At 39.9% G+C, this 22,500-nt stretch overlaps 3 protein-coding genes across 3 annotated transcripts; 1 reads left to right on the top strand and 2 right to left on the bottom strand.

Moving 5' to 3' along the window:
* Positions 1-847: 847 nt before the first annotated feature.
* Positions 848-13,771, bottom strand: LOC137200188 (microtubule-associated protein 1S-like). Its single transcript, XM_067614832.1, has 10 exons — positions 13,609-13,771; positions 12,545-12,640; positions 10,606-10,775; positions 10,071-10,208; positions 9,254-9,752; positions 9,026-9,112; positions 5,424-7,897; positions 4,503-4,644; positions 4,155-4,372; positions 848-3,877 (listed from the first exon to the last, which is right to left on the bottom strand). The coding sequence occupies exons 1-10, from the start codon at positions 13,769-13,771 to the stop codon at positions 3,722-3,724; spliced, it is 4,143 nt and encodes a 1,380-aa protein (XP_067470933.1). The 3' UTR covers positions 848-3,721.
* Positions 13,772-13,859: 88 nt separating this feature from the next.
* On the bottom strand, positions 13,860-15,791 carry LOC137199486 (cocaine- and amphetamine-regulated transcript protein-like). Its single transcript, XM_067613810.1, has 3 exons — positions 15,409-15,791; positions 15,184-15,264; positions 13,860-14,709 (listed from the first exon to the last, which is right to left on the bottom strand). Exons 1-3 carry the CDS (start codon positions 15,541-15,543, stop codon positions 14,602-14,604), a joined length of 324 nt encoding a protein of 107 aa, XP_067469911.1. The 5' UTR covers positions 15,544-15,791; the 3' UTR covers positions 13,860-14,601.
* A 2,227-nt stretch (positions 15,792-18,018) lies between these two features.
* yju2 (YJU2 splicing factor homolog) lies at positions 18,019-21,962 on the top strand. The gene is made up of 8 exons (XM_067614534.1): positions 18,019-18,164; positions 18,459-18,559; positions 19,395-19,539; positions 19,920-20,054; positions 20,141-20,322; positions 20,450-20,594; positions 21,273-21,444; positions 21,599-21,962. Exons 1-8 carry the CDS (start codon positions 18,141-18,143, stop codon positions 21,718-21,720), a joined length of 1,026 nt encoding a protein of 341 aa, XP_067470635.1. The 5' UTR covers positions 18,019-18,140; the 3' UTR covers positions 21,721-21,962.
* Positions 21,963-22,500: the final 538 nt, after the last annotated feature.

Genomic DNA, 22,500 nt, shown 5'->3' on the forward strand with positions numbered 1-22,500 from the left:
TTCATGAGATATGTTTATGTGACTACCTCTGTTACCTTCTGTGCAACAGCTACTACTGTACATCATATGCAGTCTCATTCACTTATGTAATAAATCTTAAACTATTCAAAAAAGTTAACACTAGATTTGACTGAAAAAATTGGACCTGGATTTTATATCAGATTTGATCTGGATTTTGGTCCAGAAAGTGAAGGTTTAATCTTTTAGATTGTCCTTTATTTGTGTCATGTAGAGACTTCATGTGTTTTTAATCATAAAACTCACAGTCACTGCAATGAGCAATGGTTCTCCTCATACACAGTCAAATTTAAAAGCACCTCAGGATTTCTATTAATTCTAGTTGGCACTCTCAGGTATGTTTTTCTTTGCTTATCTTTTATATTTATGGTGTTTTGCATATTCATATGTTGAATGTTGTGCTGCCTGTCCTGCACTATGAGCTCAGAGGCCAAAGTTAAGTTACAGATAACAGTTGTTGTTATGGCAGTAAAATTAACTATACCCTCATTCAAGTTTTGTTATGTTCATCTATAGATAAAGAAAATTACATTATAAAGAGACAGAAGTGGTTAAAAGTGCTTTATAACCATGTATAAATAAAAAAAATCAGCTGCACAACCGCACTTGGATCATCAGTATGAAGGTGTTACTAGCCAAAATTGGAAATTAAACAATATTGCATAAGTAATCTTAACATGATTTACGCAGAAACTCAATCTTGACTCAGTTTCCAATGCTGACCTCTGTCTATAAATCACTACTGATATTGTATCATCTTAAAACTCATTGGAAATTTGAGTAAAACCATATAGACATTGAATTGAACTGTCTAAACAAAGTGACCAAATCGTGGTTTATAACTTTATTAATAGGGAGAAACAGAAATGTGATATTTTGTAAACTGATGATGAAGGTTTATCTTGTGTTTTTTCTTACATCCTATCATGAAAATGTAAGAGGAGTATCTTTTTTGAAACTCTGCCCTCAGCCTTTGAAGAAATGTTTTTAAGAAAATGCCTCTGGAATTAAGTTGTTTTGAGCTGCAACAAATTCAACGTCCATAAGGCTGCTTCACTGAACAACTGCATTTGCATGACTTTCAACAAACGTGATGAATGGTGATGCACATTCTTTATTCATACATTACTCCCAGCTCCACAACCCCACACATTTTGACATTGGTACTGCATGTACTCACAGACAATTACAAAGTGAACGGTTTTCATCCGACCACGCTGCTCTGCCTCCACTCTCTCACAATGCTTTTGCTCTCTGTCTTCATGAATATCATGAATGAAACGACATACAGTACATATTTTATACATGCGGGACACGTACACACAGTTACAGTTCACTTGGCTATTTTGGGGTTCAAGTCACTGTTGCCCATGGTTACAAATCTAGTTCAACCCCCCAATTCCAATTTAAAAATTTTACCTGGGAGAATTTTGCTGAAAAAAGACAGAAAGTGACAAAAAAAAGAGAGATGATTACACAAAATAAAACTAATTAGCATCCTTCTCCAGGAAAGTACAATTCCACGATGAAACTTTAACAGTGCATTTATACCATTACAAAATATCTTTCAGATCATTTAGAGATACTGAATTAAAACGACACATTACATTTTATTTTCTGTATTTGGAGGCAGCATTCAGAAGGAGAGGAATATGGACAGTGGTGTCTTTGTGCTCTCATGCTTTGGTACTGAAGGAATTCTGTATGCCAGCTTCACATTTGTGTGAATTAATCCTTTAAAAGGCAAAACATTTATCTCACCAGAATATGACATGCCATTCTTGGACATCCAGAGTGGGGTGAAAGGAAATGTAAGGAAAAACAATTGACAGGCAGGCCTGGAGAGGCTTCAAGGCAATTCATTACATTACAGATTTCCATTTACTCACTTGAAATTGCATTTTAAGTGTACAGAGTAATGCTTTATTTTACAGGTCTGTAATTTCCTAAACATTTCCTATAAAGTTGAGGAAAAATCTGTGTTACTTGGTATCAATTTCAAGAAAAACAGAAGCGAGGTTCTGAGTTTCTGAGCTTTTTCTATTTGTGTTGAGAGTATAAACAAATGTGAATTATCTTGAAAGAAAGTAAATATTAATTCATTATTCATTTATTATTAAAAGACATTGAAAAAAAGTTGTATGCTTACCTTTATGAACAAATTTGACATTTTTGCATGTCCAGCTGACTTTGTACATTCTAAATTATATGCTAGAAAATAATTGGAATTAACCAAATGACAGTTTATTCCATTAAAATTTCTAGGAAGTTATGAACCTGTAAAATAAAGTGTTACAGTGTACTGTAGTGCATTTAATTACACCAGTTCAGTGGTGTGATAATTGATGACTTTCAGTTTCATGATTACTTTGCCTCCAAATATAAATAGAATCAGATTTCAATAGTTTCTTTCTTATTTACAGACTAAACCTTGAAAAGCTGCCATTACTGTGACTAAACCATCATTTCATGCTGTGCAAAATATTTGTCCACAATATACTGTATAGTTACAGTATATCGTCAATCAAAATACATGTCATCACCTTTAACATAAAAAATAACAGGCATTTCCACGAAAGCATTTGCTGTCCAGTTCCTGATTAGTATGATTTGAAGCGCTTGTAATAGATTACAATTACAGTACCGCCTTTAATAGGATGATTGCTGTAATGCTATTAAATTTAATCTGGCACTCTAATCCCTGTTGACAGATTTGTCTTTGCACACTCAGATTAAGCAATCTCAGATTATCGCTCATTCACGGCAGACAATCACGTTAGGTCAAAGTGTTTCTGAGAGTCTGTTTGCTCAGCATAGATCTCAAGGTTTACAGTGAAGCCACAGTGGCACAATACTTTTTTTTTAAAGCAGGTACAACACACAGCACAGTTCACCTCATGTCTGCTTACAGTGTTCACTACACACACCTGACTGTACACTGTGAATGTGATTTAATTGAAAGTACAATGCAAGACTCTCTTTTTACAATACAGACATTTTCTGATCAGAAAAGTATAATTTTATGAACTAAGAGAAATGCAATGCTCTCACTAACAAAAGCTTACACAGGTTTGCTGTTAGGTGAAATCCGTAGTAGTGGTTTGATTTGCTGGATAATCTTTAAATTCCTCTCAAGCGGACTTGTAAATGTTGCATTAAAAGCAGCAAAATGTGCCCAGAAACACAGACTACTATCACACTTCAGTGCTGAATGCATTAAGAAATCAAGCCTACACATAGTGCCCCGTGTATGCTAACTATTCTGACTAATCTACAACATCAGCTTTCATGTGGATCTACATTCTCGCAGCCCAACAGGCTTCTCTTGCAACTGGTGTGTTCTCCTCTCCTGCTCTGCACAGGGTCATGGGTCAAAGAATACATGCAATACTCTCCACAGGGATGTGTGTTTTCCTTGAAAAACTGGGTGTTAGGATGAAGAGAGAAATAAGGGCTTTTTAGTGCAAAAGTAATCCACAAAGACGTAATAAACCAGGCGGGATTGGTTGAGGGCCCGATGTCATTGCTGACTCAGTTACGGGACCCCATGATCCCCTTTACTCTGTTTTAAACTCTATCTCTGTCTCTCCCTCAGCTCTCAACTCTTTCTTTTTCTTTCTCTCACACTCACATTTTCCTCATTTAGCAAATATTCAGCCTCACTTTCCATCTCCTAGTATTAGATTCCTCATCTCCTCGGCCTTTAGAACTCTATCTTGCAGGCAGGAAAAGTCTCGTCCTGCATGGCGACAGTGCTGTTGGATCCCAGGACGGTGATGCCCAGCTCCTTCTGTCTGTCCAGAGTCTGCTGGTACCACTCCTGCATCGACACGGACTCAAAAGTAGGGATCACTGTCACCTAGAGAAATGGGATGGGTGTACAAAAAGAAGGAAAGTTATCTCTGAAGGGTTACATTTGACCTCCAGCACTTTCAGTTGTTCATCGATATCAAAACAATTTATCCACCGTTTTATAGTAGCAACAGAGTACGCTAAGGTGGAGCCTCTAACGTAAACATGTGTAGACAGTGTTTTTGTAATTATTCTCACTGCCAGAAGGGGGAGACAAAAGTCCTGCACTCCAGCTTTAATGTAAATTGTAACGTGCATGAATCTGATTATGTGTGTCTTTTTACCTGCATAGGGTCAGACCAGGATATCTTCCCATCCAGTAGTGCGTCCAGCGTATGCCTCATAAGCTCCTCCCTCTCCGGACTGTCACCACTGATGATGTAACAAGAGGATCGAACACATCTGAAGAAGTCCACACTGACTGTGGAAGAGGAGGCTCCAGAGGGAATATAGGCCAGGTCCACGAACATACTAAATTCTCCAGCAGCGGTAGACTTCGAGCCTGTTACAGAGGAGTAAGGAGAAACTGCTGTCTGAAACTGATGATACCAAGACACCAAGTGGAAAGAAACAGTAGACACACTTAAGCCTTCAAAGTTACAAGTTAAGTAAAGAGAGAGGAAAAGGGATACCTGTATTGGGAGAGGATTTTGCTGGTGCTGAGCGGGTGCTGGAGGAAGGCATACGTGTAGATGCAACATTATCCTTGGTTGCCTTTGTGACTCCACTTGTCCTGGTTTTCCCTGAGCCTGGTCTTTGGGAGCCCTCAGAAACCTGGTAAAATTACATTTTTGACAAGGTTCAGCGTTAGACTTGACTCAAGCCGCCAGTGTCAGAAACAAGATGAGGATGATATTCCCAGACAGCATCTCCTCACTAAAGGTACTCTTTGGAGAGTAAAAGCAGTACTAAAGTACAAAACTTAAATTCCAGGATGTGGCTTTAACTTAACTTTATCTTCTTGCCCATTTCGTAAAAGAATGGTTTAACTTAAATGGTTTAAAACTACAGAAGATGTTAACTTTTGCAATATTTTATTGCTTTCCCTTTTTTTAAAAAAATGAAAGAAGCAGAAACAGTATAGACGCAGACATTAAACGAGAGGAGAGAAGGGGGTATAACATGCAACAAAGCTCTCCGGCTAGAGTCAATCCAAGGATGTTGCAGTTATGTGGTATGCACCTTAACCATCAGAGTGCTCCCTTTAATTTATCTTTTAATTCACTTTTTTGAGGCATAAAAAAGCAAACTAATAAAAAACATTACTCTGGACCTGACCTAGTTAAAAACTGTCATGTCAAAGTAGCTTACAGTAGCTTTGATTTTTCAAAAATAGCGCAAACCTTTCCTGTGCATTGAGAATGAAATCCTATAACTTTATGATTTCTCAGCATATTTGGTTTAAGAAAGTACTATCAAGAAGGCTTGCTTATAGCCACAATAAAACCATTTACGGACCAAAAAATTTAGCCTAAATACACAGAATATGAACTCATGATGAACTATATTAACAAAGACATCATTTTTCTTCTGAGCAAATACAACAAACTCACCCCTGGTGTTTTCTTCCCTCGCATGCCAGTGGCTTTTGCTTTCTTTCCATGAGCATCAGTGTCAGACTGAGGAACAGGCATGGAGGCGTCAGGATGTGGGGGCAGGGGTGGACTGTCCCTGAGGGGGGCTGGAAGAGGGTCCGGGGGAAGAGTCTGACTGCCATGGAGATCGTGAGGGGAGTTAGTCGGCTCACTGCACGACTCGTCCTCATCCGAATCCAGAGCTCCATCCGCTGTGGTTGACGGGCAGTCCTCCATGCAGACAGGGGCATTTGATTCACTGGGTGATATGTCCTTGGGGTTATTGTTATTGCCGTGATGCTGTGCACCAAAGGCTCCTTTAGAGGGCTCGCTGGCACCTGAGCTGCAGTCGGGCACTTTGAAATGCTTGAACTCACAGGGGGAAACCAGACATAGGTCCACGTCATGAGCTGACCCCTCAAAATGGAGGGTGTTAGGAGCTGGAGGCCGCCCCATCTCTGGACCTAAAGATCTAGGAGGCTTCTTCATTGGTAAAGACATCCCCACAAAATGGCTTCCATTGGAGTGATGAATACCATCATCAGACTCTCTCTGGCTCACAGTGGTGGGTCCTTGCTCAAAGGACATGGATAGTGATTCATCTACCTCTGTGGACTGAGGCGAGCTCACCTCTGCTGGCATTGAGTGTGTAGTGGTGGTGGTGGCCACAGAGGGAGAGGGGTCAGAGGCTCCTTCTTTTAATGAACCCAGAGAAAGGAAACTCAGGTGCTTCTCTCTGGGGTTTGTGTGGCCCTCTTGAGCACTTTTGGGCTGGCCCTGCTGCCCCTCACTTTGCCTGGATGATTCATTTGCCTGGTTGACATCAGTTGACTCTAAGTTGCCCATCTGGGCCTGTAACCTGCTGAGTGTAGCCCTGTTACACCACACATCATCCGGGGACAGACAGTAGGGAGTATGGCCTGCGCTGTTGGGGCGTGAGTCAGGGGAGGCAGGCTCCACAGTCTCCTCCTCAAGGCTGATGGGGGCCTGGTTCTCTGGAGATGATCGCGAGGGAGGGCTGTTTCTCAAAGCCCCATCCAGGAGAGTGTACTCAGTTGGGGTCAAGTCTAACTGGACAGTGCGATCGCTCTTTGGTGCCTTGTCCAGAGGAGAGGGAAAGCCTACAACCTTTGCTGGTTTGCTAGCAGTTCCAGCTTTCTCTCCAGTTTGGGCACTCTCTTGCACTCCATTATCACCACTCTCCTCTCTAGTTATCCCTTCGCCACCTGTTGCCTCTTCAGCTGCTGTATCAGCAGCCTCATTACTTGTTTCTTTGCTCAAACCTCCCAGGCTTTTTTCATTTCCTGACTCACTGCTTTTCTGCTTCCCTTTATCTGCTGTTTCCACCTGTGTCTTTTCTCCTCCTGTTTCCTCCTGGAGCCTGAGAAAATCATCAGTCATATCCTCAGGGGTAGACATTTTGGATCCACAGGGGATCTCTTCAGGCTCTTTCTCCAGTTTTTGATTCTGCTGCTCCCTATCAGGGCCCTCTGGTTCTGGGATTTCTAATGCAGTGCCAGCATCTGGTTTTGCTGAGTTACTTGGCAATTCTGTCTTTACATGTGCCTTCTTGCTATCATTTGCCTCCTTTCCAGATGGTGTCTTTATTTTCTTCACCCCTGTTTTAGAGTCATTTTTTGCTTCCTTTTTGAGCTTAGTTTTATTTTCATTCTTTGGTTTGGAAGGGACAGCATCCTTTTTCCCCTGATCATTCTTCGTAACACCATTCTCCTCTCTGTTGCCAGTCTTCCTCTCTTTTTTTTCATCCTTACCACCTCCTTTCTTTGAAGTATTCTTCTCTGACAGTGTTGCTTTTTGCTTTACACCTGTCTCTTTGATTTTGGTTTTATCAACATCTCTTAAATCAACTCCATTTAAAACTTTTCCTTTTTCCTTCACCAGCACCTCTTCTCTAACTCCTCGTTCTTTCCCTTGTTTGGTAGTTGCTTCCTTCCCTTGTGACCTGCTACTGTCCTGACTCTCTGTCCTTTTGGCCTTTCTGTCTTCCCCCAGCCTCTCCAGGTCCCCAGTGGTCACTGCGGGTTTCTGGAGGAAGGCCAGGGTCTTCAGCTTCTCCAGCCCCTGCAGCAGTTTTGCCTGTGGGGTAATACCAGGGAACAGCACCCTAACCACCTTCTCCTGGGGGCATGCTGGGTGCCACACAAGCAACGCTGACACTGAGGTGAGGGCTGTGAGGGGAAGAGTATTGGATTTAGATGCTGATGACACTGTGTCAGGCCAGTTTTGCATGAATGTCTGGTACTCCTGGCCATTTTTGCCTGGGTTGAGGATGTATAAATCCAACTGTCCCACTCCCATCTTTTGGAACAAGGTTAGTGGCTCAATGGGGGCCCCCTGTGGTCGAAACAATGGCTGCGGTCTGATTTCTAACTTCTTTAACAACTGTAGGGTTAGGGCTGCCTGCTGTGTGCTCTTCAGTACGTTATCCACACCTGACAAGAGAAGGAATGACAGCTTTACATGATTGCAATTTCTCATATAACTTTGTTTTCATGTTTAGAAATCCAGTAGGGATCCAAACATTGGTGGTCATTACTCCATGACAAGGCAATAATGAGTTAAAGGTTTTTTTAACCACTAGTGGAACTGATATTTTGTAGTATTTTGATGGGTGCGTCCCTGATTTCTTTGTATCTTGTGCTCTACTAGCAGACGCACAAGGATGCACATGTACGTACATATGCACATGGGTGATGCCATAAGCATTCCTACCTGCAGAGGGCAGTAATGCATTTTGATAGTTGGCAGCAGTAACATGCCCAAAGACATATCAATGAACCATCAAAAGCCATGGAAGCAGATTTCTAATAGATGTAACCATTGCAGGTTTCAAAATATTTTAAAAACGTCCATGACAACATGCACAGAGGAAGGACATGAGATGTACATTTGAAATAAAACAATTGAGACTCAAGGAAGATATCACTGATTAATAGTCCCACACATAATCCCTTGTAAGACTACAACTTGATGTTTTTACACTTCAGTGTTTGCATTCAACAAATGAGATATACAGTAATGTGTTCATAAGCGAGCTTTTCATTGATGATGGTAGACAGATTTTAAGACCTTAAGACAGAGCCAGGCTAGCTGTTTCCCATTTTTCAGTCTTTACGCTAACTTAAGACAATCAGCATTTTTTGTACTATTTTCTGACATTTTTACCCAACAATTAATTGACTAATCAAGAGCATAATCGGCAGATTAATCAATAATTAAAATAATCAAAATCATTGGTTGCAGCCCTAGTGACATGTGGTTGAAAGCTCCACAAGAAGAATTATTTTGTCAAACTACTATTTCTAAAGGCAACAAATTGTCTCTTGATTGTCCAGATTTGCAAATGTTTCATAAGGAAGGAAAATAATCCTAAAGGATTGACAGGATTATTCACGGGATACATTTAACTCTTACAGATCTTCATATATCTTGTAAAATCTTCATACAAATGTATCTGATTATATTTGCACATGTAGGTGATTAAAATGAGGGATATTCCCTGCTTAGTTATCTTATTCACTTCAGTACTGTACCACAGGAAGTTTTAATGCATCACTCACAAGGTTGCTGTTCCCCCTGCAACCTGCTGGGGGCATTAAAGAACACAACTCCAAGCTCTGGGGATATCAGCCTCTTAGATGAGTCATCTGTTCAGATACAAAGAAACACACAAACAAAGAGGAAATTTGTACTTGTAACAGCTACAGATGACTACAAAGAAATCTCATCACATCATCTTCCTGCAGGAACATCAGCAACATGATTATCAACACATTGTTTCTTCTTACCTTTGACATCAGAGAGCAACTCCAACTCAGCCACCTTCCTCTCCAAGAAGGTGTTGACTCCAAGGAGGTTCTCTGTCCCAATGTGTGTCAACAAAACCGCATCCACTCGGTCAAGGTGGCGGACCAGCTTCCAGAAACACGCCTGAGAGTCCGAACCACCATCCACCAGCATCGTGAACCCATTAACGGCGAAGAAGGCACAGTCACCGCGGCCAGCAGGGAACACATAGCAGCAAGGGCGGGACAGCTTGAGGAAACCCACGGTGGTAGGAGGAGGCAGGAGCTCGAAGGGAGATTGTGGGCAAAGGGTGCCAGAGATGATGGAGGTGAATTCCCCCAGGGCCTCCATGGCAGGCAGCACCTCTGGGGGATTGATGTGGAGGGTGAAAGGACCCTGCAGAGGCTGGTTTCCCAAAAGAGTCTTCCTCCACTGGCCGATGTTGGGACAGCTGAGAGTCAGGCTGAGCTTTGCGGAGGCAGAGCTCTCTTGATCTATGAACTACAGAGAAAGCATTTCCTCAGCATACACCCAAAAGTGTTTCTCTTTTACTGTATGTTTTGCCATAAATCAGAGTCCAACCAATATTATCAACTGATATTAGCTTACCACATTTATATTGTATTGGCATAAATAAAGCACCAAAAAATCTTGGTCAGACAAAACAAGCATTTTTTAAGTCTGGGAAATTATTAAAGGCATTTTTCAATATTTTTTACATTTTATAAACCAAATGACAAATTGAGAAGATGATCTACAGGTTAATCAATATGGGAAGCTCTAAAATAAGCTAATAAAATAAGTCAGACATTGTCATACCTGCTTTGTTAGTATTAGTTTCAGCTGGTTTGGTGAGAACAGTCCTCGGTGAAACAAAAGATCTCCACTTTCCTCTACACTCTGGCCAGTCAAGATCAGCAGCTTATGAGCCGATTCCCTGGACAGCAGAGCAAACACCTGACCAGGCGAGAGAGAGAGAGAGAGAGAGAGAGACAGATTTTTTATTTTGCTATGTCATTTTACTCCTCCATTAACCATAATCATAACTAAAAGCACAGCAGTAGCGAAAAAAGAAAGAGTCATGCACAGTATACTTCATTAATATAAAAAGGTTTGTGAGCTAAAAAATGTTTTTACTACGAGGCTACCATTACAATCACATGAAAACATACAGATAACTATAATGTTATGTGCAATCATGTGAGTATCATGATAGAACAACAAAACCATAAATCTCAAATAACATTCCCTGCTTTGTTCCAAGTCTCGTTTTAAGAAAACTCAATCATTATAACACATAGCTCGATCAACTATTTCCCAAGAGTTTCCTTGGATCCAGGATTTCTACCCTCACCTCAGAGTGAACCTGCTCCTGAGATGGACTGATCAGCACCTGAGTGTCCAACACTTTGGTACTGTGGCGCAGATACTTCTGCCCTGAGGAGGCAGAGAGAGAAAGAAAAGCTCGAAAAGAGAAAGACAGACAGGCAGGCAGCCAAGGGAAGCAAACATGGGACGGAGAAAGTCACAGCTGAGGAAGTTAGGAAACAAGCTGAAGGATCCGAACAAGTAAGCGAGAGGCCAGAAATAAATAGAAGGGGAACTCAAAGAAGTCAAAGAGAAAGTAAAGTAGGATAACTGGGTAGGTGAGGAATTCCCTGACCGAAAAAGAGGAAGGAAGAAGAGGGGAACACGCTGAGTCAGGGCGACTGTCTCAGGATGAGATGCTATGTTTATGCAATCTGCAGTGGAAATCCATTCTGAGGGGAACTGAATGAACATCTGATGTTACAGAGCCGAACACAGCCTACTGGAAAATAACAACCCGAGTATGAACAAAAGTTTCTTTGTTTTCATGTCAAGTCAGAAACAAAGGCAGGCAAAAGCAATTACCATTCCTTTCTTGCTGTTGCACTGAATTACAGTTCTAGTCCTGCTAGTGATGTGGTTCTAGCGATGGCAACTGTCAGCCAGTTCACCACTTTGGTCCAGACTGAAATAGTTATTGGATGGATTTCCATTAAATTTGTTACAGATGTTCATGGTTCCCATAGTATGAATCCTACTGTTACCTACTGCCACCAGCAAGGCAATGTTTTCACTTATCTAGTGAAATATCTCAACACCGACTAGATGGATTGCCATGACATTTGGTACAGATATTCATGTTACCCAGACAATGAATCCTAATGACTTTGATCCCCTGATTTCTCCTCCCGCATCAACATGAGGTTGACATTTGTGGTTTTGAGTTAAATGTCTCGACAACAGCTGGATGGATAATTTGGTCCAGATATGTTCCATCAGGATAAACTGTCCTTAACTTTCATTATTCCTTAACGTTTCATCAAATTTTTAATTTTTCCAATACTGGGACTGTATATGAACTATCTGCAAAACCAATTAACTGACAGTCAAAGTTTTCACTTATCATCAGTCTCAGCTGCAATTCATGTTTAGCACTAATTATTACATGTTAGCATACTAACATGCTAAACTAAGATGAACATGGTAAACATTATACCTGCTGACCAATAGCATGTTAGCATTGTTATTGTAAGCATATCAGCGTACCGATTAGCATTTAGCTCAAAGTGCCACCTGTACATACAGCCCTACAGAGCGGATAGCAGGGCTATTTACATTTACATATACAGTCTACATGTTTATGCTTTCCAGTTTGACAGTGTGATACTGTGGCATGCACAAGTGTGGATGTTAGTTTGATATAACACTTCTTCACAGTCACTTCTTTTTATTTCATCTTCCATCTTTTACAAAATGGCAAATCTCTCCATTTTACAAAACCCTGCAATCCAAAATAACACAAGGTCTATACAGTATCAATAACAAATTCATGACAGTATAGAATTTATCACATACATGCAACCTTTCTGGCTGCCATTTTGTGCTCTCTAAAGAGAGACGTGTCTGTTCTTGTCTGTGTTCATCATCTCACTTCACAGCTCAGCAGTGCTAGGGCTGTCTGACTCTGATGTTTGTCTGCCTTATTTTCCCTGTGCCTGGTTGTCTTTGGCTCTGCGTACTAAAAAGTCACATACAGAGAGAGAGGTGGCACGGCTTGGTTGTGCGTCTCCATTGTTTTCTGTCCAAAGGACCCACCCATGTTTAACAATCACCCGACTGCTCCTCCACTTTCCTTCCTTCCTTCCTTGTTGACCCCCAGATGGGCCGAGCTGGCGAGTTACCATGGGAACGGCGGTTTTATAGGCGATAAAGGGTCAAAGAGTATGGGCAAGGAGGACCACTCACATGAATACACTGTTACTTACCTGCACCCTTGAACGCTGCTGTGTGATGGGAGAGAAATTCTTGGAGATAGAGGTTTAGGTTACAGGATTTTAAGTCCACGTCCCATGACCGAATACCTGGAGACATGAGAGTCATACGGTCACATGAGTCAACTCTTTCTCATTCTTTCTTCACATTATATCAGGTTAAAGTTCAAATATGAATGGGTTATAGTCATTTTTGCAAAAGAAATTCTATGACATAGCATAAAAGAAGAAGAAAAACGAGAACATACTCCAGTGAAAGCCTTGTTTATTGAAATGTGTATTTTTTAAGATAAACTGAAGGATTAAATGCTCTTTTATGGGTGAAGAGAATTCATAAACCATTTTTAAAAAACACATTCGATTGCATAGTAATGCATTGTGACACAGCTAAAAACAGGGAGGTTTCTCTTAGCTCATGAAAAGTTGATGCAAATATTTCTCAGAGGACTGTGACGAAATGCAGATTGGCCTAATGATAGTGATGAATATCTCTTTTCTATCGTGTTTCCGTTTTATTCCCTTATCTATATAACGCCTATACAGTTTGTTCTTCCTCTCATGCACTCAGTCACACTTCTCCAAAAACTGTACTCACACAGCACAACACAGACTGTAATGCATCATTATAGCACGCCATACACTGTTTACTACAGTGTCTATACCCACAGTTACTGCTGTAGATAAGGGTTAATGGTTGATGGCACGTCGCTTACAAGTGGCTCTGTGTTGACTGAATAGCCGCCCTGCAACATTTCCCCAGAAGCTCGTCCTTAACGATTTACTGAGGAAAAAGACAAACGACCCGCTCCAGACTGCTTTTAATTATAATGTACCCACAGGGATGATGCTGATGGTGGAGTATCGCCAGATGACGCATACTCCTCGGTCAGTAGGGTGGATAAAATTACATAAACACTGCAGTGGGGTCAGTGTAGCATCTTCGGTGGGTATTTAGGCGACGAGAACTTGCAGGCATCATATATACTGTATGTATATATTTTTTTATCAGCATATATAGAGCGTCATGCAGTAAAAGAGGCGTGTTGCAATAAACGTACCTCGCACAATCTCCCCAATGATGTGTCCGGTCTGTGTGATATGAGCCGTCCGTCCTATAATGATGAGCAAGGAGTATTTGTGGAGGCAGAAGTCGCGGTTTACGGTCGCAGCGCGGCTCGGCTCCTCCTGGACCTCCCTCCCCAGCACCCGGCTGGACGCCATGTTGTAGACTTGAGTGTGATGTCATTGAAAAAAGCCCGACAGCGCCTTTTATTGTGGAGAGATGACAGCTGGTGTTCAGGAATGCAGGCGTACATTAGTGAATGTGTAGGAAGAGGCTGAATTATTGATGACACGTGGTAAAATGAATCAGTATATTTCTTTCTGTCTTTCTTTTGTCTCTGTGTTATAGGGTACACATTTAATCTAAAGCAAATAACCAACAAGTGATGTTTATGTTTACAAGTCAGGTGGTTCATTTTTGTAGTAGACCTAATATTATTTATTGTATTCATTTTTTAATTATAGAGCAAATTTGCAAAGTCTATCTCTCATATTTTAGAGAGTCACGAACACACACACACACACACATTTGAATTTAATTTGGTTTATTTATCGACCTCCTCATACAAATGTATTTAGAAACCAGTGCTAGGATAACTAACCATCTTCTCCCGTAAACAAAAAAACAAACAAAATAATAAAGAAAAAACCTGGATTTATCACAAAAAACTACATTCAAAGTCTGTTACAAGATATCACAATCAAACAGAAATAACTTCCCCCTGTGTCACAATCATCAGAGAAAAAACAGAGACAGATGCATGCAGACCTTTACACCTATTCAAAACCAATATTCCAACATTTCCTAATCCAGGTTTATAAAAAAAAGACGTCCTTTATTAATCGCATACCACATCGCACTTTTATTTACTTTTTATCACACAGTGAACATTAGCGACCCTCCCCGTCTTATCTCACATTACGGAGGGATTATAGCCTCTCTCTGTCACTTCCTCTTGTGTTTCTTGCACCTTCGTTATCTTTTTCCTTCACAAACATTTTAGAACATAAAAGTTACAGGAAGTCCCCCGGGGGCAGCTGCACAGCGTGCCGATACGAGCGCCTTTACGCACGGCGCATGGCTCCCCTGCGTCACACTGTAATGATAAAAAACAAAATAAAGTCATGAAAATGTGGACGTGTACTGTAATTGTAGACTTATTATTGGATAAAACTTGGAAGACGAATATTTACAAAATCATATGTATATTACTAGGTTCCAGTCGGTTGAACGTAGGAATTTACGCACAGTAAATATGAAGTATTTTACCTTTTGTATGTCTTTTGGGTGTGGTTTTCATGTAAGCTATTACAGGTTTCTACCACACCCTCACAAGTACTTTTTATATTTAATTCATGTGTTTGTCTTTATGTGTGTGAAACAAATAAAACTATAAAACTAACAAAGTTTATTTGGATTTTTAAGTTCAAAAGCTTATCAGAAAGTGTTTTAGAGACTTGTCTGATCTTGCTAAGTTTCTCGATATTATAAACCAAATTATATTAGGTTTATTGAAAATGCAATCAAATATTTTACAACAGATTGATGATTTCTAATTTAGTGTACTCACCGACGGCAGCCAGCCCAGTTTCTTCTCTAAGGGCATCTCTTTGCTCCTCAGCTTTTCCAGAACTTCTTGCAAAGCGTCAATCTGCATAGAAAAAATTCATTACAGATTAAAATTGTGAGAGAGAAAAAATTGAAACCTGATTTATCGACTCTCGTCCAAAGCACCAACGGCCTTCATCCATCCACTTGACCCATATCACACCATTACCCCTTATAAATTTCTCACCAGGTCTTTCTCCTGTTGGGTCTTAAGCGGGAAATCCAACGCGCGCGTCTCCAACGAGGAGTCCTCTGCACGGGCGAGCCACAGGTAGGCGCAGCAGCAGGTGGCCGCGAGGAGGAGAGCCCGTGCGCTGACCATGGTGCTGAAGCTCAACAGAAGGAGACTTCTATTTGGTGGGTGGAGAAGAGTGCGAAATTGGTGAAGGCTCCTTGGATGTTTGGAGGGTCTCTGAAGTCTCCTGTATAGAGATCCCCCTCTTTATAGGCGGTTTTCAGCTGCTGTTGACATCAGCCAACCTCTGAAATATTCATGGAAACTTTGACACGGGTGACACTGCTCAGCACCTTTGTATCTTTGGCTGATAACAGGAAGGGACCTGACCAGATGAAAGGAAGGATGGTTAAAGGTGAATTTACATTTTACAAAACATATTCGATTAAGTAGTGTCTACCATGCATGCTGAATGATGGGGTCAATCGGGTATCTTTATTTCAAGCTTCAAATCCTCAATTGTGCCATAAATCTAATTGGGGAAAATTTGAATTTGGGTGAAAAAGTGACACAATCTGTGGTCTATTGTATGCAAATCAAGCTTTTCAGGTAAACATATGTCTGATTCATTGATGAGTCATTTTGATGTGTCAGAATCAGACAGAGAACTCGCCACATACGGTACATAAAAGCAACATGACCAAACTGATTTGTGAATCTGAATCTGTCAAATCCAAACGAGAAAGGACATTGTGCTATAAAGCTTTATCTAAAACATAATGTCATCTTACATCCTGTGGAGGGTAACCTTTGTGAACACCAACCCTCTCACGTCACCTCTGTTCAATAAAACTGAAATCAGACCTCAGGTTAACCCACATTTACACCAATCTGTAATCAGGATCCAATTTCCTTGTGTAGGAATAACCTTAACCAACCCCTAAAGCAATATCTGTGGCTGGCAGGCTTGTGTTTGCACATCAACCATGTCAGGGACCCCATGTCATTGACAAATTGCTTTACCCCTGAGAGGCCATTACTCCACCATTTTGATCATATCCTGCGCTGTCTCCTGAGAAAGTCAAATAAAATCAGCAAAATGCGGGCAGTGGTAAATACATAAAGCCTGTGACTCACTCAGGTTGAATTAAATAAATGGAAAAAAAATCATTCTCATCTCTTTTTGTGTGTGTGAGTACCTGTGTATAAAAATGAACAAAACATATTCATAAAATAAAACATGTATAAGGAGGTGAATATGCTGATTTGTATAGTTTTTAGTATATGATATTACAGATGCATTAAAATCTCATTTAAGAACTTTACCATACCCCAGTGACTGATAACTCATTTGCTTATTCAGTGACATGGAGGCTTGATGAATAAAATGATAACTCGCCAGTCTCCGTTGTCTTACATAACGTATTTGTTTATTCTGGTACCAGGAAGCAAAACACACATAAGGTATTTAAGTTCTACACCAGATCAAGAGTTTTATGCAAAAGCAGAGAAAATAACAAGGTCACAAAGGGGCATCTATGTTCTTCAATATCTCTAGTTAGAGCCAGTTTCCTATACACACTCACAAAGAAGGTGCAGGTGACAAGGTTTTCTTATCTTTAGAGCTGGACTTTCTGTCCCTCGTTAGTATTTCAAAGTTGTGATGACCTTAAATTACACAAAACATCTTGACATAACCGTGATTCATGTCTTACCTACACTGTCTGAGTTTCCACCACAAGGTGTAAGGAGGGCAAAATAAAAACAAAACAACAAGAGGACATATTGGTTGAGGGAAGAGGGAATAATCCACTAACCATGTGTATAAAATAATGCACAAGAAAACAATCATTTTCCATCAAATGTAAAGTGAAGCCATAAAAAAGGAACAATTGTGATACAGGTTCAAGGAAGTGTTGAAATAAGTAACACAAGTGTAGTCTGTAAAGGTGATATATTTTTAACTTAATTTATGCTCCACTGCAAATACATTTCTCTATAATATCTACCATGGGAATGGTGTTACTTCCGTGACAGAAGCTTTACTTTCTTCCTTGTTTAACTAATGAGGAATTTTAGTTTGCAATTTATCAGCATGGAGTGCCTGAAATATTATCCAACATCACCTCTTACTGTTGATTATGTTCTCTTGGCCACAAATGTGTCAGATGAGACTTTTCTTAACTCTGAGGTCCAATCGGATTCTTTTATGTTTATAAATTCTTAGAGAATAAACCAAAGAGTCCTTTTTTATTGTCCTATTGATTTACACAACTGCTCAAAGAAAATGTCATACAATAAATATGAAGCTATCATGTGTCTACCATGCCCCAGATTCGTTTTTATATGAGAAAAGAAAATCAGATGAGAAACTCCAACTTTATTGAATTAAACCTGTTGAAGGAGAGATTACCACAGAAAAATCCTTATTTGTAATAATGCACGATGATTAATAATGTTTTGACAATTTTCAACTATGTTCTTCCATACTACATTTTTAATTATAGTTTTGACGCTTCAATGCCATAAATAAAAAATAAAAGAGTATAATATTTTTTGTTTTGTTTTGTTTTCGTAGGTACTCAGTGGTTCCGCAGGGGGGCAGCAACTCACTTTGAGGCACGGAAACTGACAAATGTGACAACCGGAAGTTTACAATGCAGATTAGTAGCTAGCAGTGCCTCCAACAGAATTACACTTTTCAGCGGTTTGTTTTCCACGTTTAGTTTACAACAAAAGCAACAATGTCTGAAAGAAAAGTATTGAATGTAAGTATATGACCCCCAACGGTGTACTTCTTGTAGGGTAGTTTAAAATAGTCAACGGTGGCGTATGAGCTAAAGAAATAAAGCATGCTAACGTTAGCCGTTAGCTATAAGTTAAAGTATTGAGGTCGTGTTCATTACTATATAATGTTTTAACTGCTCATATTGACTTCTAAAACACATCATGTGTCATCAAATCATACTTTATTGGTCACATTGCCTTAGGTAGTTTTGTTCCAAGTTCAGACTTTTTAGTAACGTTTGAGTCAATTCACATGTGCGCTTTCTCCTCTGCAGAAATACTACCCTCCGGATTTTGATCCATCCAAAATCCCCAAACTTAAACTCCCCAAAGATCGACAGTATGTGGTCAGATTGATGGCTCCGTTCAACATGAGGTACGTCTGTCTAATACATGTGTGTCAGTGAGTGTTTCAGCATTCACCTTTCATCATGCTGGATCGAGTTTTTAACACGCTGTTTAATGAGCTTCTTGCAATACGTAAACATAAACAACATAAGTGTTACAACACCGTACTGTGCAAAAGAGCTGAAACTAACAATTGTTTTCATAATCAATCAATCTGTTGATTATTTTCGAGGTTAATTGATTTGTTGTTTGGTCCTTAAAATGTCAGAAAATGGTGAAAAATGTCAATGACTGTTTACCAAAGCCCGAAATGACGCCCTCAAATGTCATGTCATGTTTGTCAATATTTTTATTATGTACCATCATGGTAAACTACTCTGTCTTTCATATTGCTGTTTTTCAAATGTCAGAGCTGCAAGTGTTATTTAAAATGTTATTTATTGAAAACCTGATCATTCTGATGTTCTTCTCTGAGTCATGGTTCGATCCCACCTGCAGGCATCTTTAATCTTGGTAGAATCATAATACAATTCAGATTCCAGCAATTTTTCAGTAATGCGGTGCAATTTCTGCATATGACAGAATATTCTAGTTTTCTTTATCATGTGGTTGGTTGTGCTTCCATACACCACTGAGATGGAGGATATTCTTTATTTAAATACATTGTAAAACTGAATGAGTAAATGCTGTCTCTATGTTTGACAAGTTGTCAGAGAAAGTAAAGCTCCTCTTGAGCTCTCTTGGTGGATCCCAGTAATGCTACAATGCAATAACTACTGTATGTCTTTGTGACCTCTTGGTGATTACTGGAATTAATCCTGTGGCTGTGGTGTCATTAGTGTTGCCTCTCTGCTTGTTTGCAGGTGTAAAACATGTGGTGAGTACATCTATAAGGGGAAGAAGTTCAATGCAAGAAAGGAGACTGTTCAGAATGAACTGTACATGGGACTGCCCATCTTCCGTTTCTACATCAAATGTACTCGGTGTCTCGCTGAGATTACGTTTAAGGTGAGTGTTTAATGCTCTGCTTCTCTTAATGTGCAACACCTCTTTCCAACTGCTGCGTCATTACATCATTAGAAGCTGTAAAGAGTGCTGTTAATAACTGTTGTAAACAATGTATTATCTCTCAGACTTCAGATCAGATGCTCGGATCTGTTTTAAAAATTCAATCCAATTTTAATTTATTGTAAATTTGTTTTTGTTTTTTTAACCTGACTGAGTGAACCATACAAAAACTCAAATGTTCATGTATCCTGTCCTTGTGCAAATGGCAATAAAGTCTCTTGAATCTTGAATCTTATAGTGTCATTTATTAAACTAGGACAAAGTTAAATATAGAACTGTGTCAGTTTAATGTCTGAATGATCTTCATGTTGTGATTACAGACCGACCCAGAGAACACAGACTACTCCATGGAGCACGGTGCGACACGAAACTTCCAAGCAGAGAAACTTATTGAGGAAGAAGAGAAAAGAATCCAGCAGGAGAGGGAAGAGGAGGAACTGAACAACCCCATGAAGGTCAGTGTGTAAACGTCAGCTACTGTTATTGAGCTGTATCCAGGCTTTGGGAAAGAGGAGTTGATCGTTTCCCACTCATCTACCAGGTGTTGGAAAACCGCACACGGGATTCCAAGATGGAGATGGAGGTTTTGGAAAACCTCCAGGAGCTGAAGGAGCTGAACCAGAGACAGGCTCAGGTGGATTTCGAGGGAATGATCGACAAGTACAGAGAGCTGGAGAAGAGGGAGAAGGAAAGGGAGAAAGAAGAGGATGAGAGAGAAACAAAGTGAGTGTGATCTGTGCCTACGTGTCTAAATAAGTTTTATCCGTCATGTGTATTCTTCTCGTAATCAAGGTTAACTCGTCTTATAGTCACTAAAAACTCAAAACTGAATGTGTCACTTGTTTCACAGAGAGATGTTGGATCGTGTCCTTGTGAAAAGACTCAGAGACAGTGATTCTGAGAGCGAGGAGGAGAGCAGCAGTACACAGTCACAGAGGTCCAGCACAGACAAACCAACAGACATTCTCACCACTGACAAACCCACAGAGGCACAGGTACATATGATATTCAACAAAGTGTGTGTCCCTGATCAAATGCTGTGCAAATAATTCGGTGCGAATGGCATTTGCAAATCTTTGTCAAGGTTTGTTTGAGTGCCAGATTGTCGGATTCCTATATGGAACAATACTGGTTGTTTTTAGAAATTTCAGAAAACCATAGAAACTATCCACAGGTCCCACAAAAGTATGGAAAAGTGAAAATTAAATTTCAAGGACTTTATAATGTTAGTGTGTTCAATATAGGGAAATATCTTATTTTTACTGCATAAAGAGACAAAAATCTTGCAGGATGAGTAATATAAAATGCAGATAATTTGTCTTGTTGTGTATACTTCCCATGTGTCAATGTCATTTTTCTTACATAGTTTAGGACTTTCATAAGAAACAGTATGTGAAGTGTTAGTAGACCCTACACCTATGTTAGAAGCTTTATGAGCATTTTAGCCAAATTGGAGCCAGATTTTGAGATGTTTCACTGGGTAAGTGAAAATTTTGACCTGCTAATGGCACTAGATGAAAAGTCATAACAAGTCAGCAGGGAACCATGAATGTCTGTACAAAATTTCATGGCAGTCCATCCGATAGTAGTCTTTCAGTCTGGATGCTGAAACAGAACAACTTAAAGATGGTGTGAGGAGGGTAAAGAAGATTGTCTCTTGCTGTGTTTCACAGGGAACCTCAGCTGGAGGAGTGAAGAGGGCCAAAGTGGAGAGCTGGGAGAGGAGTGTGGGGACACTGGGCGGTGGTGGGGCACTAGGATCCCTGGTCGTACGAAAGAAACCAGCAGCAGCTGTAAATAAACCCAGTCCAGTGGCTGCGCCTGCTGCTCTCTCCTCACGATCAGGTAACACATTATTGTCTCTCACAGTTTTACATGATGGCTTGTTTAGGATCTCTAGTTTTTAGGACACACAACTGACTTTAGCTGCTTGTTCATATTATTAACGAAAAGTCAGCATATGATTTAGAAGACAGTCATCCTGTTTCTTGTTTTACAGATTCAAAGGCATCGACCGCTGGCTCCACTAATGCTTCAAAGCCTGTAACCACACAGAACGGCTCATCATCTCTCAGCCTGCTGGGGATGTATTCAGACAGCGACAGCAATGACAGCGAATGAGAGAACGATGCTTGGGATGGATTTTGACTTGAGTGATTGACACACCATTGTATGAATGATGCAGAAAGGAATATATTATATATGGACCTTATTGCAATCCTGTACAGAAGCAAATTATTACAAATCAACATGTTGGTGGGCAGCCATTAGCAGGGATAGTTTTGTCTGCTGTCCATATCCAGTGAAACAACACTGTCCTTTAATGTATATTTTAGTGTTTATTAAAATCTGTTTTGCTTTAACTCTTTGTCCTTGAAATGCTTTGACATCATACACATACAAACAATTGTAAAAGTGGGATCCGAATACTTAGTTTTCATAGTTTTGTGCTGAATATTAGAAAAGCAAGAATATGACTATAACTACAAACTATTTGGAGTATTATAAATGTATGAAAGAGCTTATTGAAAACATTGGAAATTTTATATTTCACTGAGTACATAATGTCGATTTTATGTAATTCAACATTTGTTTGATCTATTTAAAAAATGGGAGCGAGGCAAATTCCATGTGAAAATGTTTGATTTGCGTTATATTAAAGGTGGGATATATAGATGAATTCTGATAATACTGATATCAAAATAATGGGTTTTTATATTTTTTTTTGTTATACTATGACAGCTTTAAAGGTGATCTTGACTACTTTCAAGAGACCTACTGTACAAGGTCAAGAACAAACTGTTCTGTCCTAATTGACAAAACAGTCTCAAGATCCACTTGTTCTGAGGCTTTCAAGTATATTACAGTCTTCATCAGCAGATGGCTTTTGCCCAGTTGTTA

The sequence above is a fragment of the Thunnus thynnus genome, chromosome 16 (genome assembly GCF_963924715.1).
Source record: "Thunnus thynnus chromosome 16, fThuThy2.1, whole genome shotgun sequence".
NCBI lineage: Eukaryota > Metazoa > Chordata > Actinopteri > Scombriformes > Scombridae > Thunnus > Thunnus thynnus.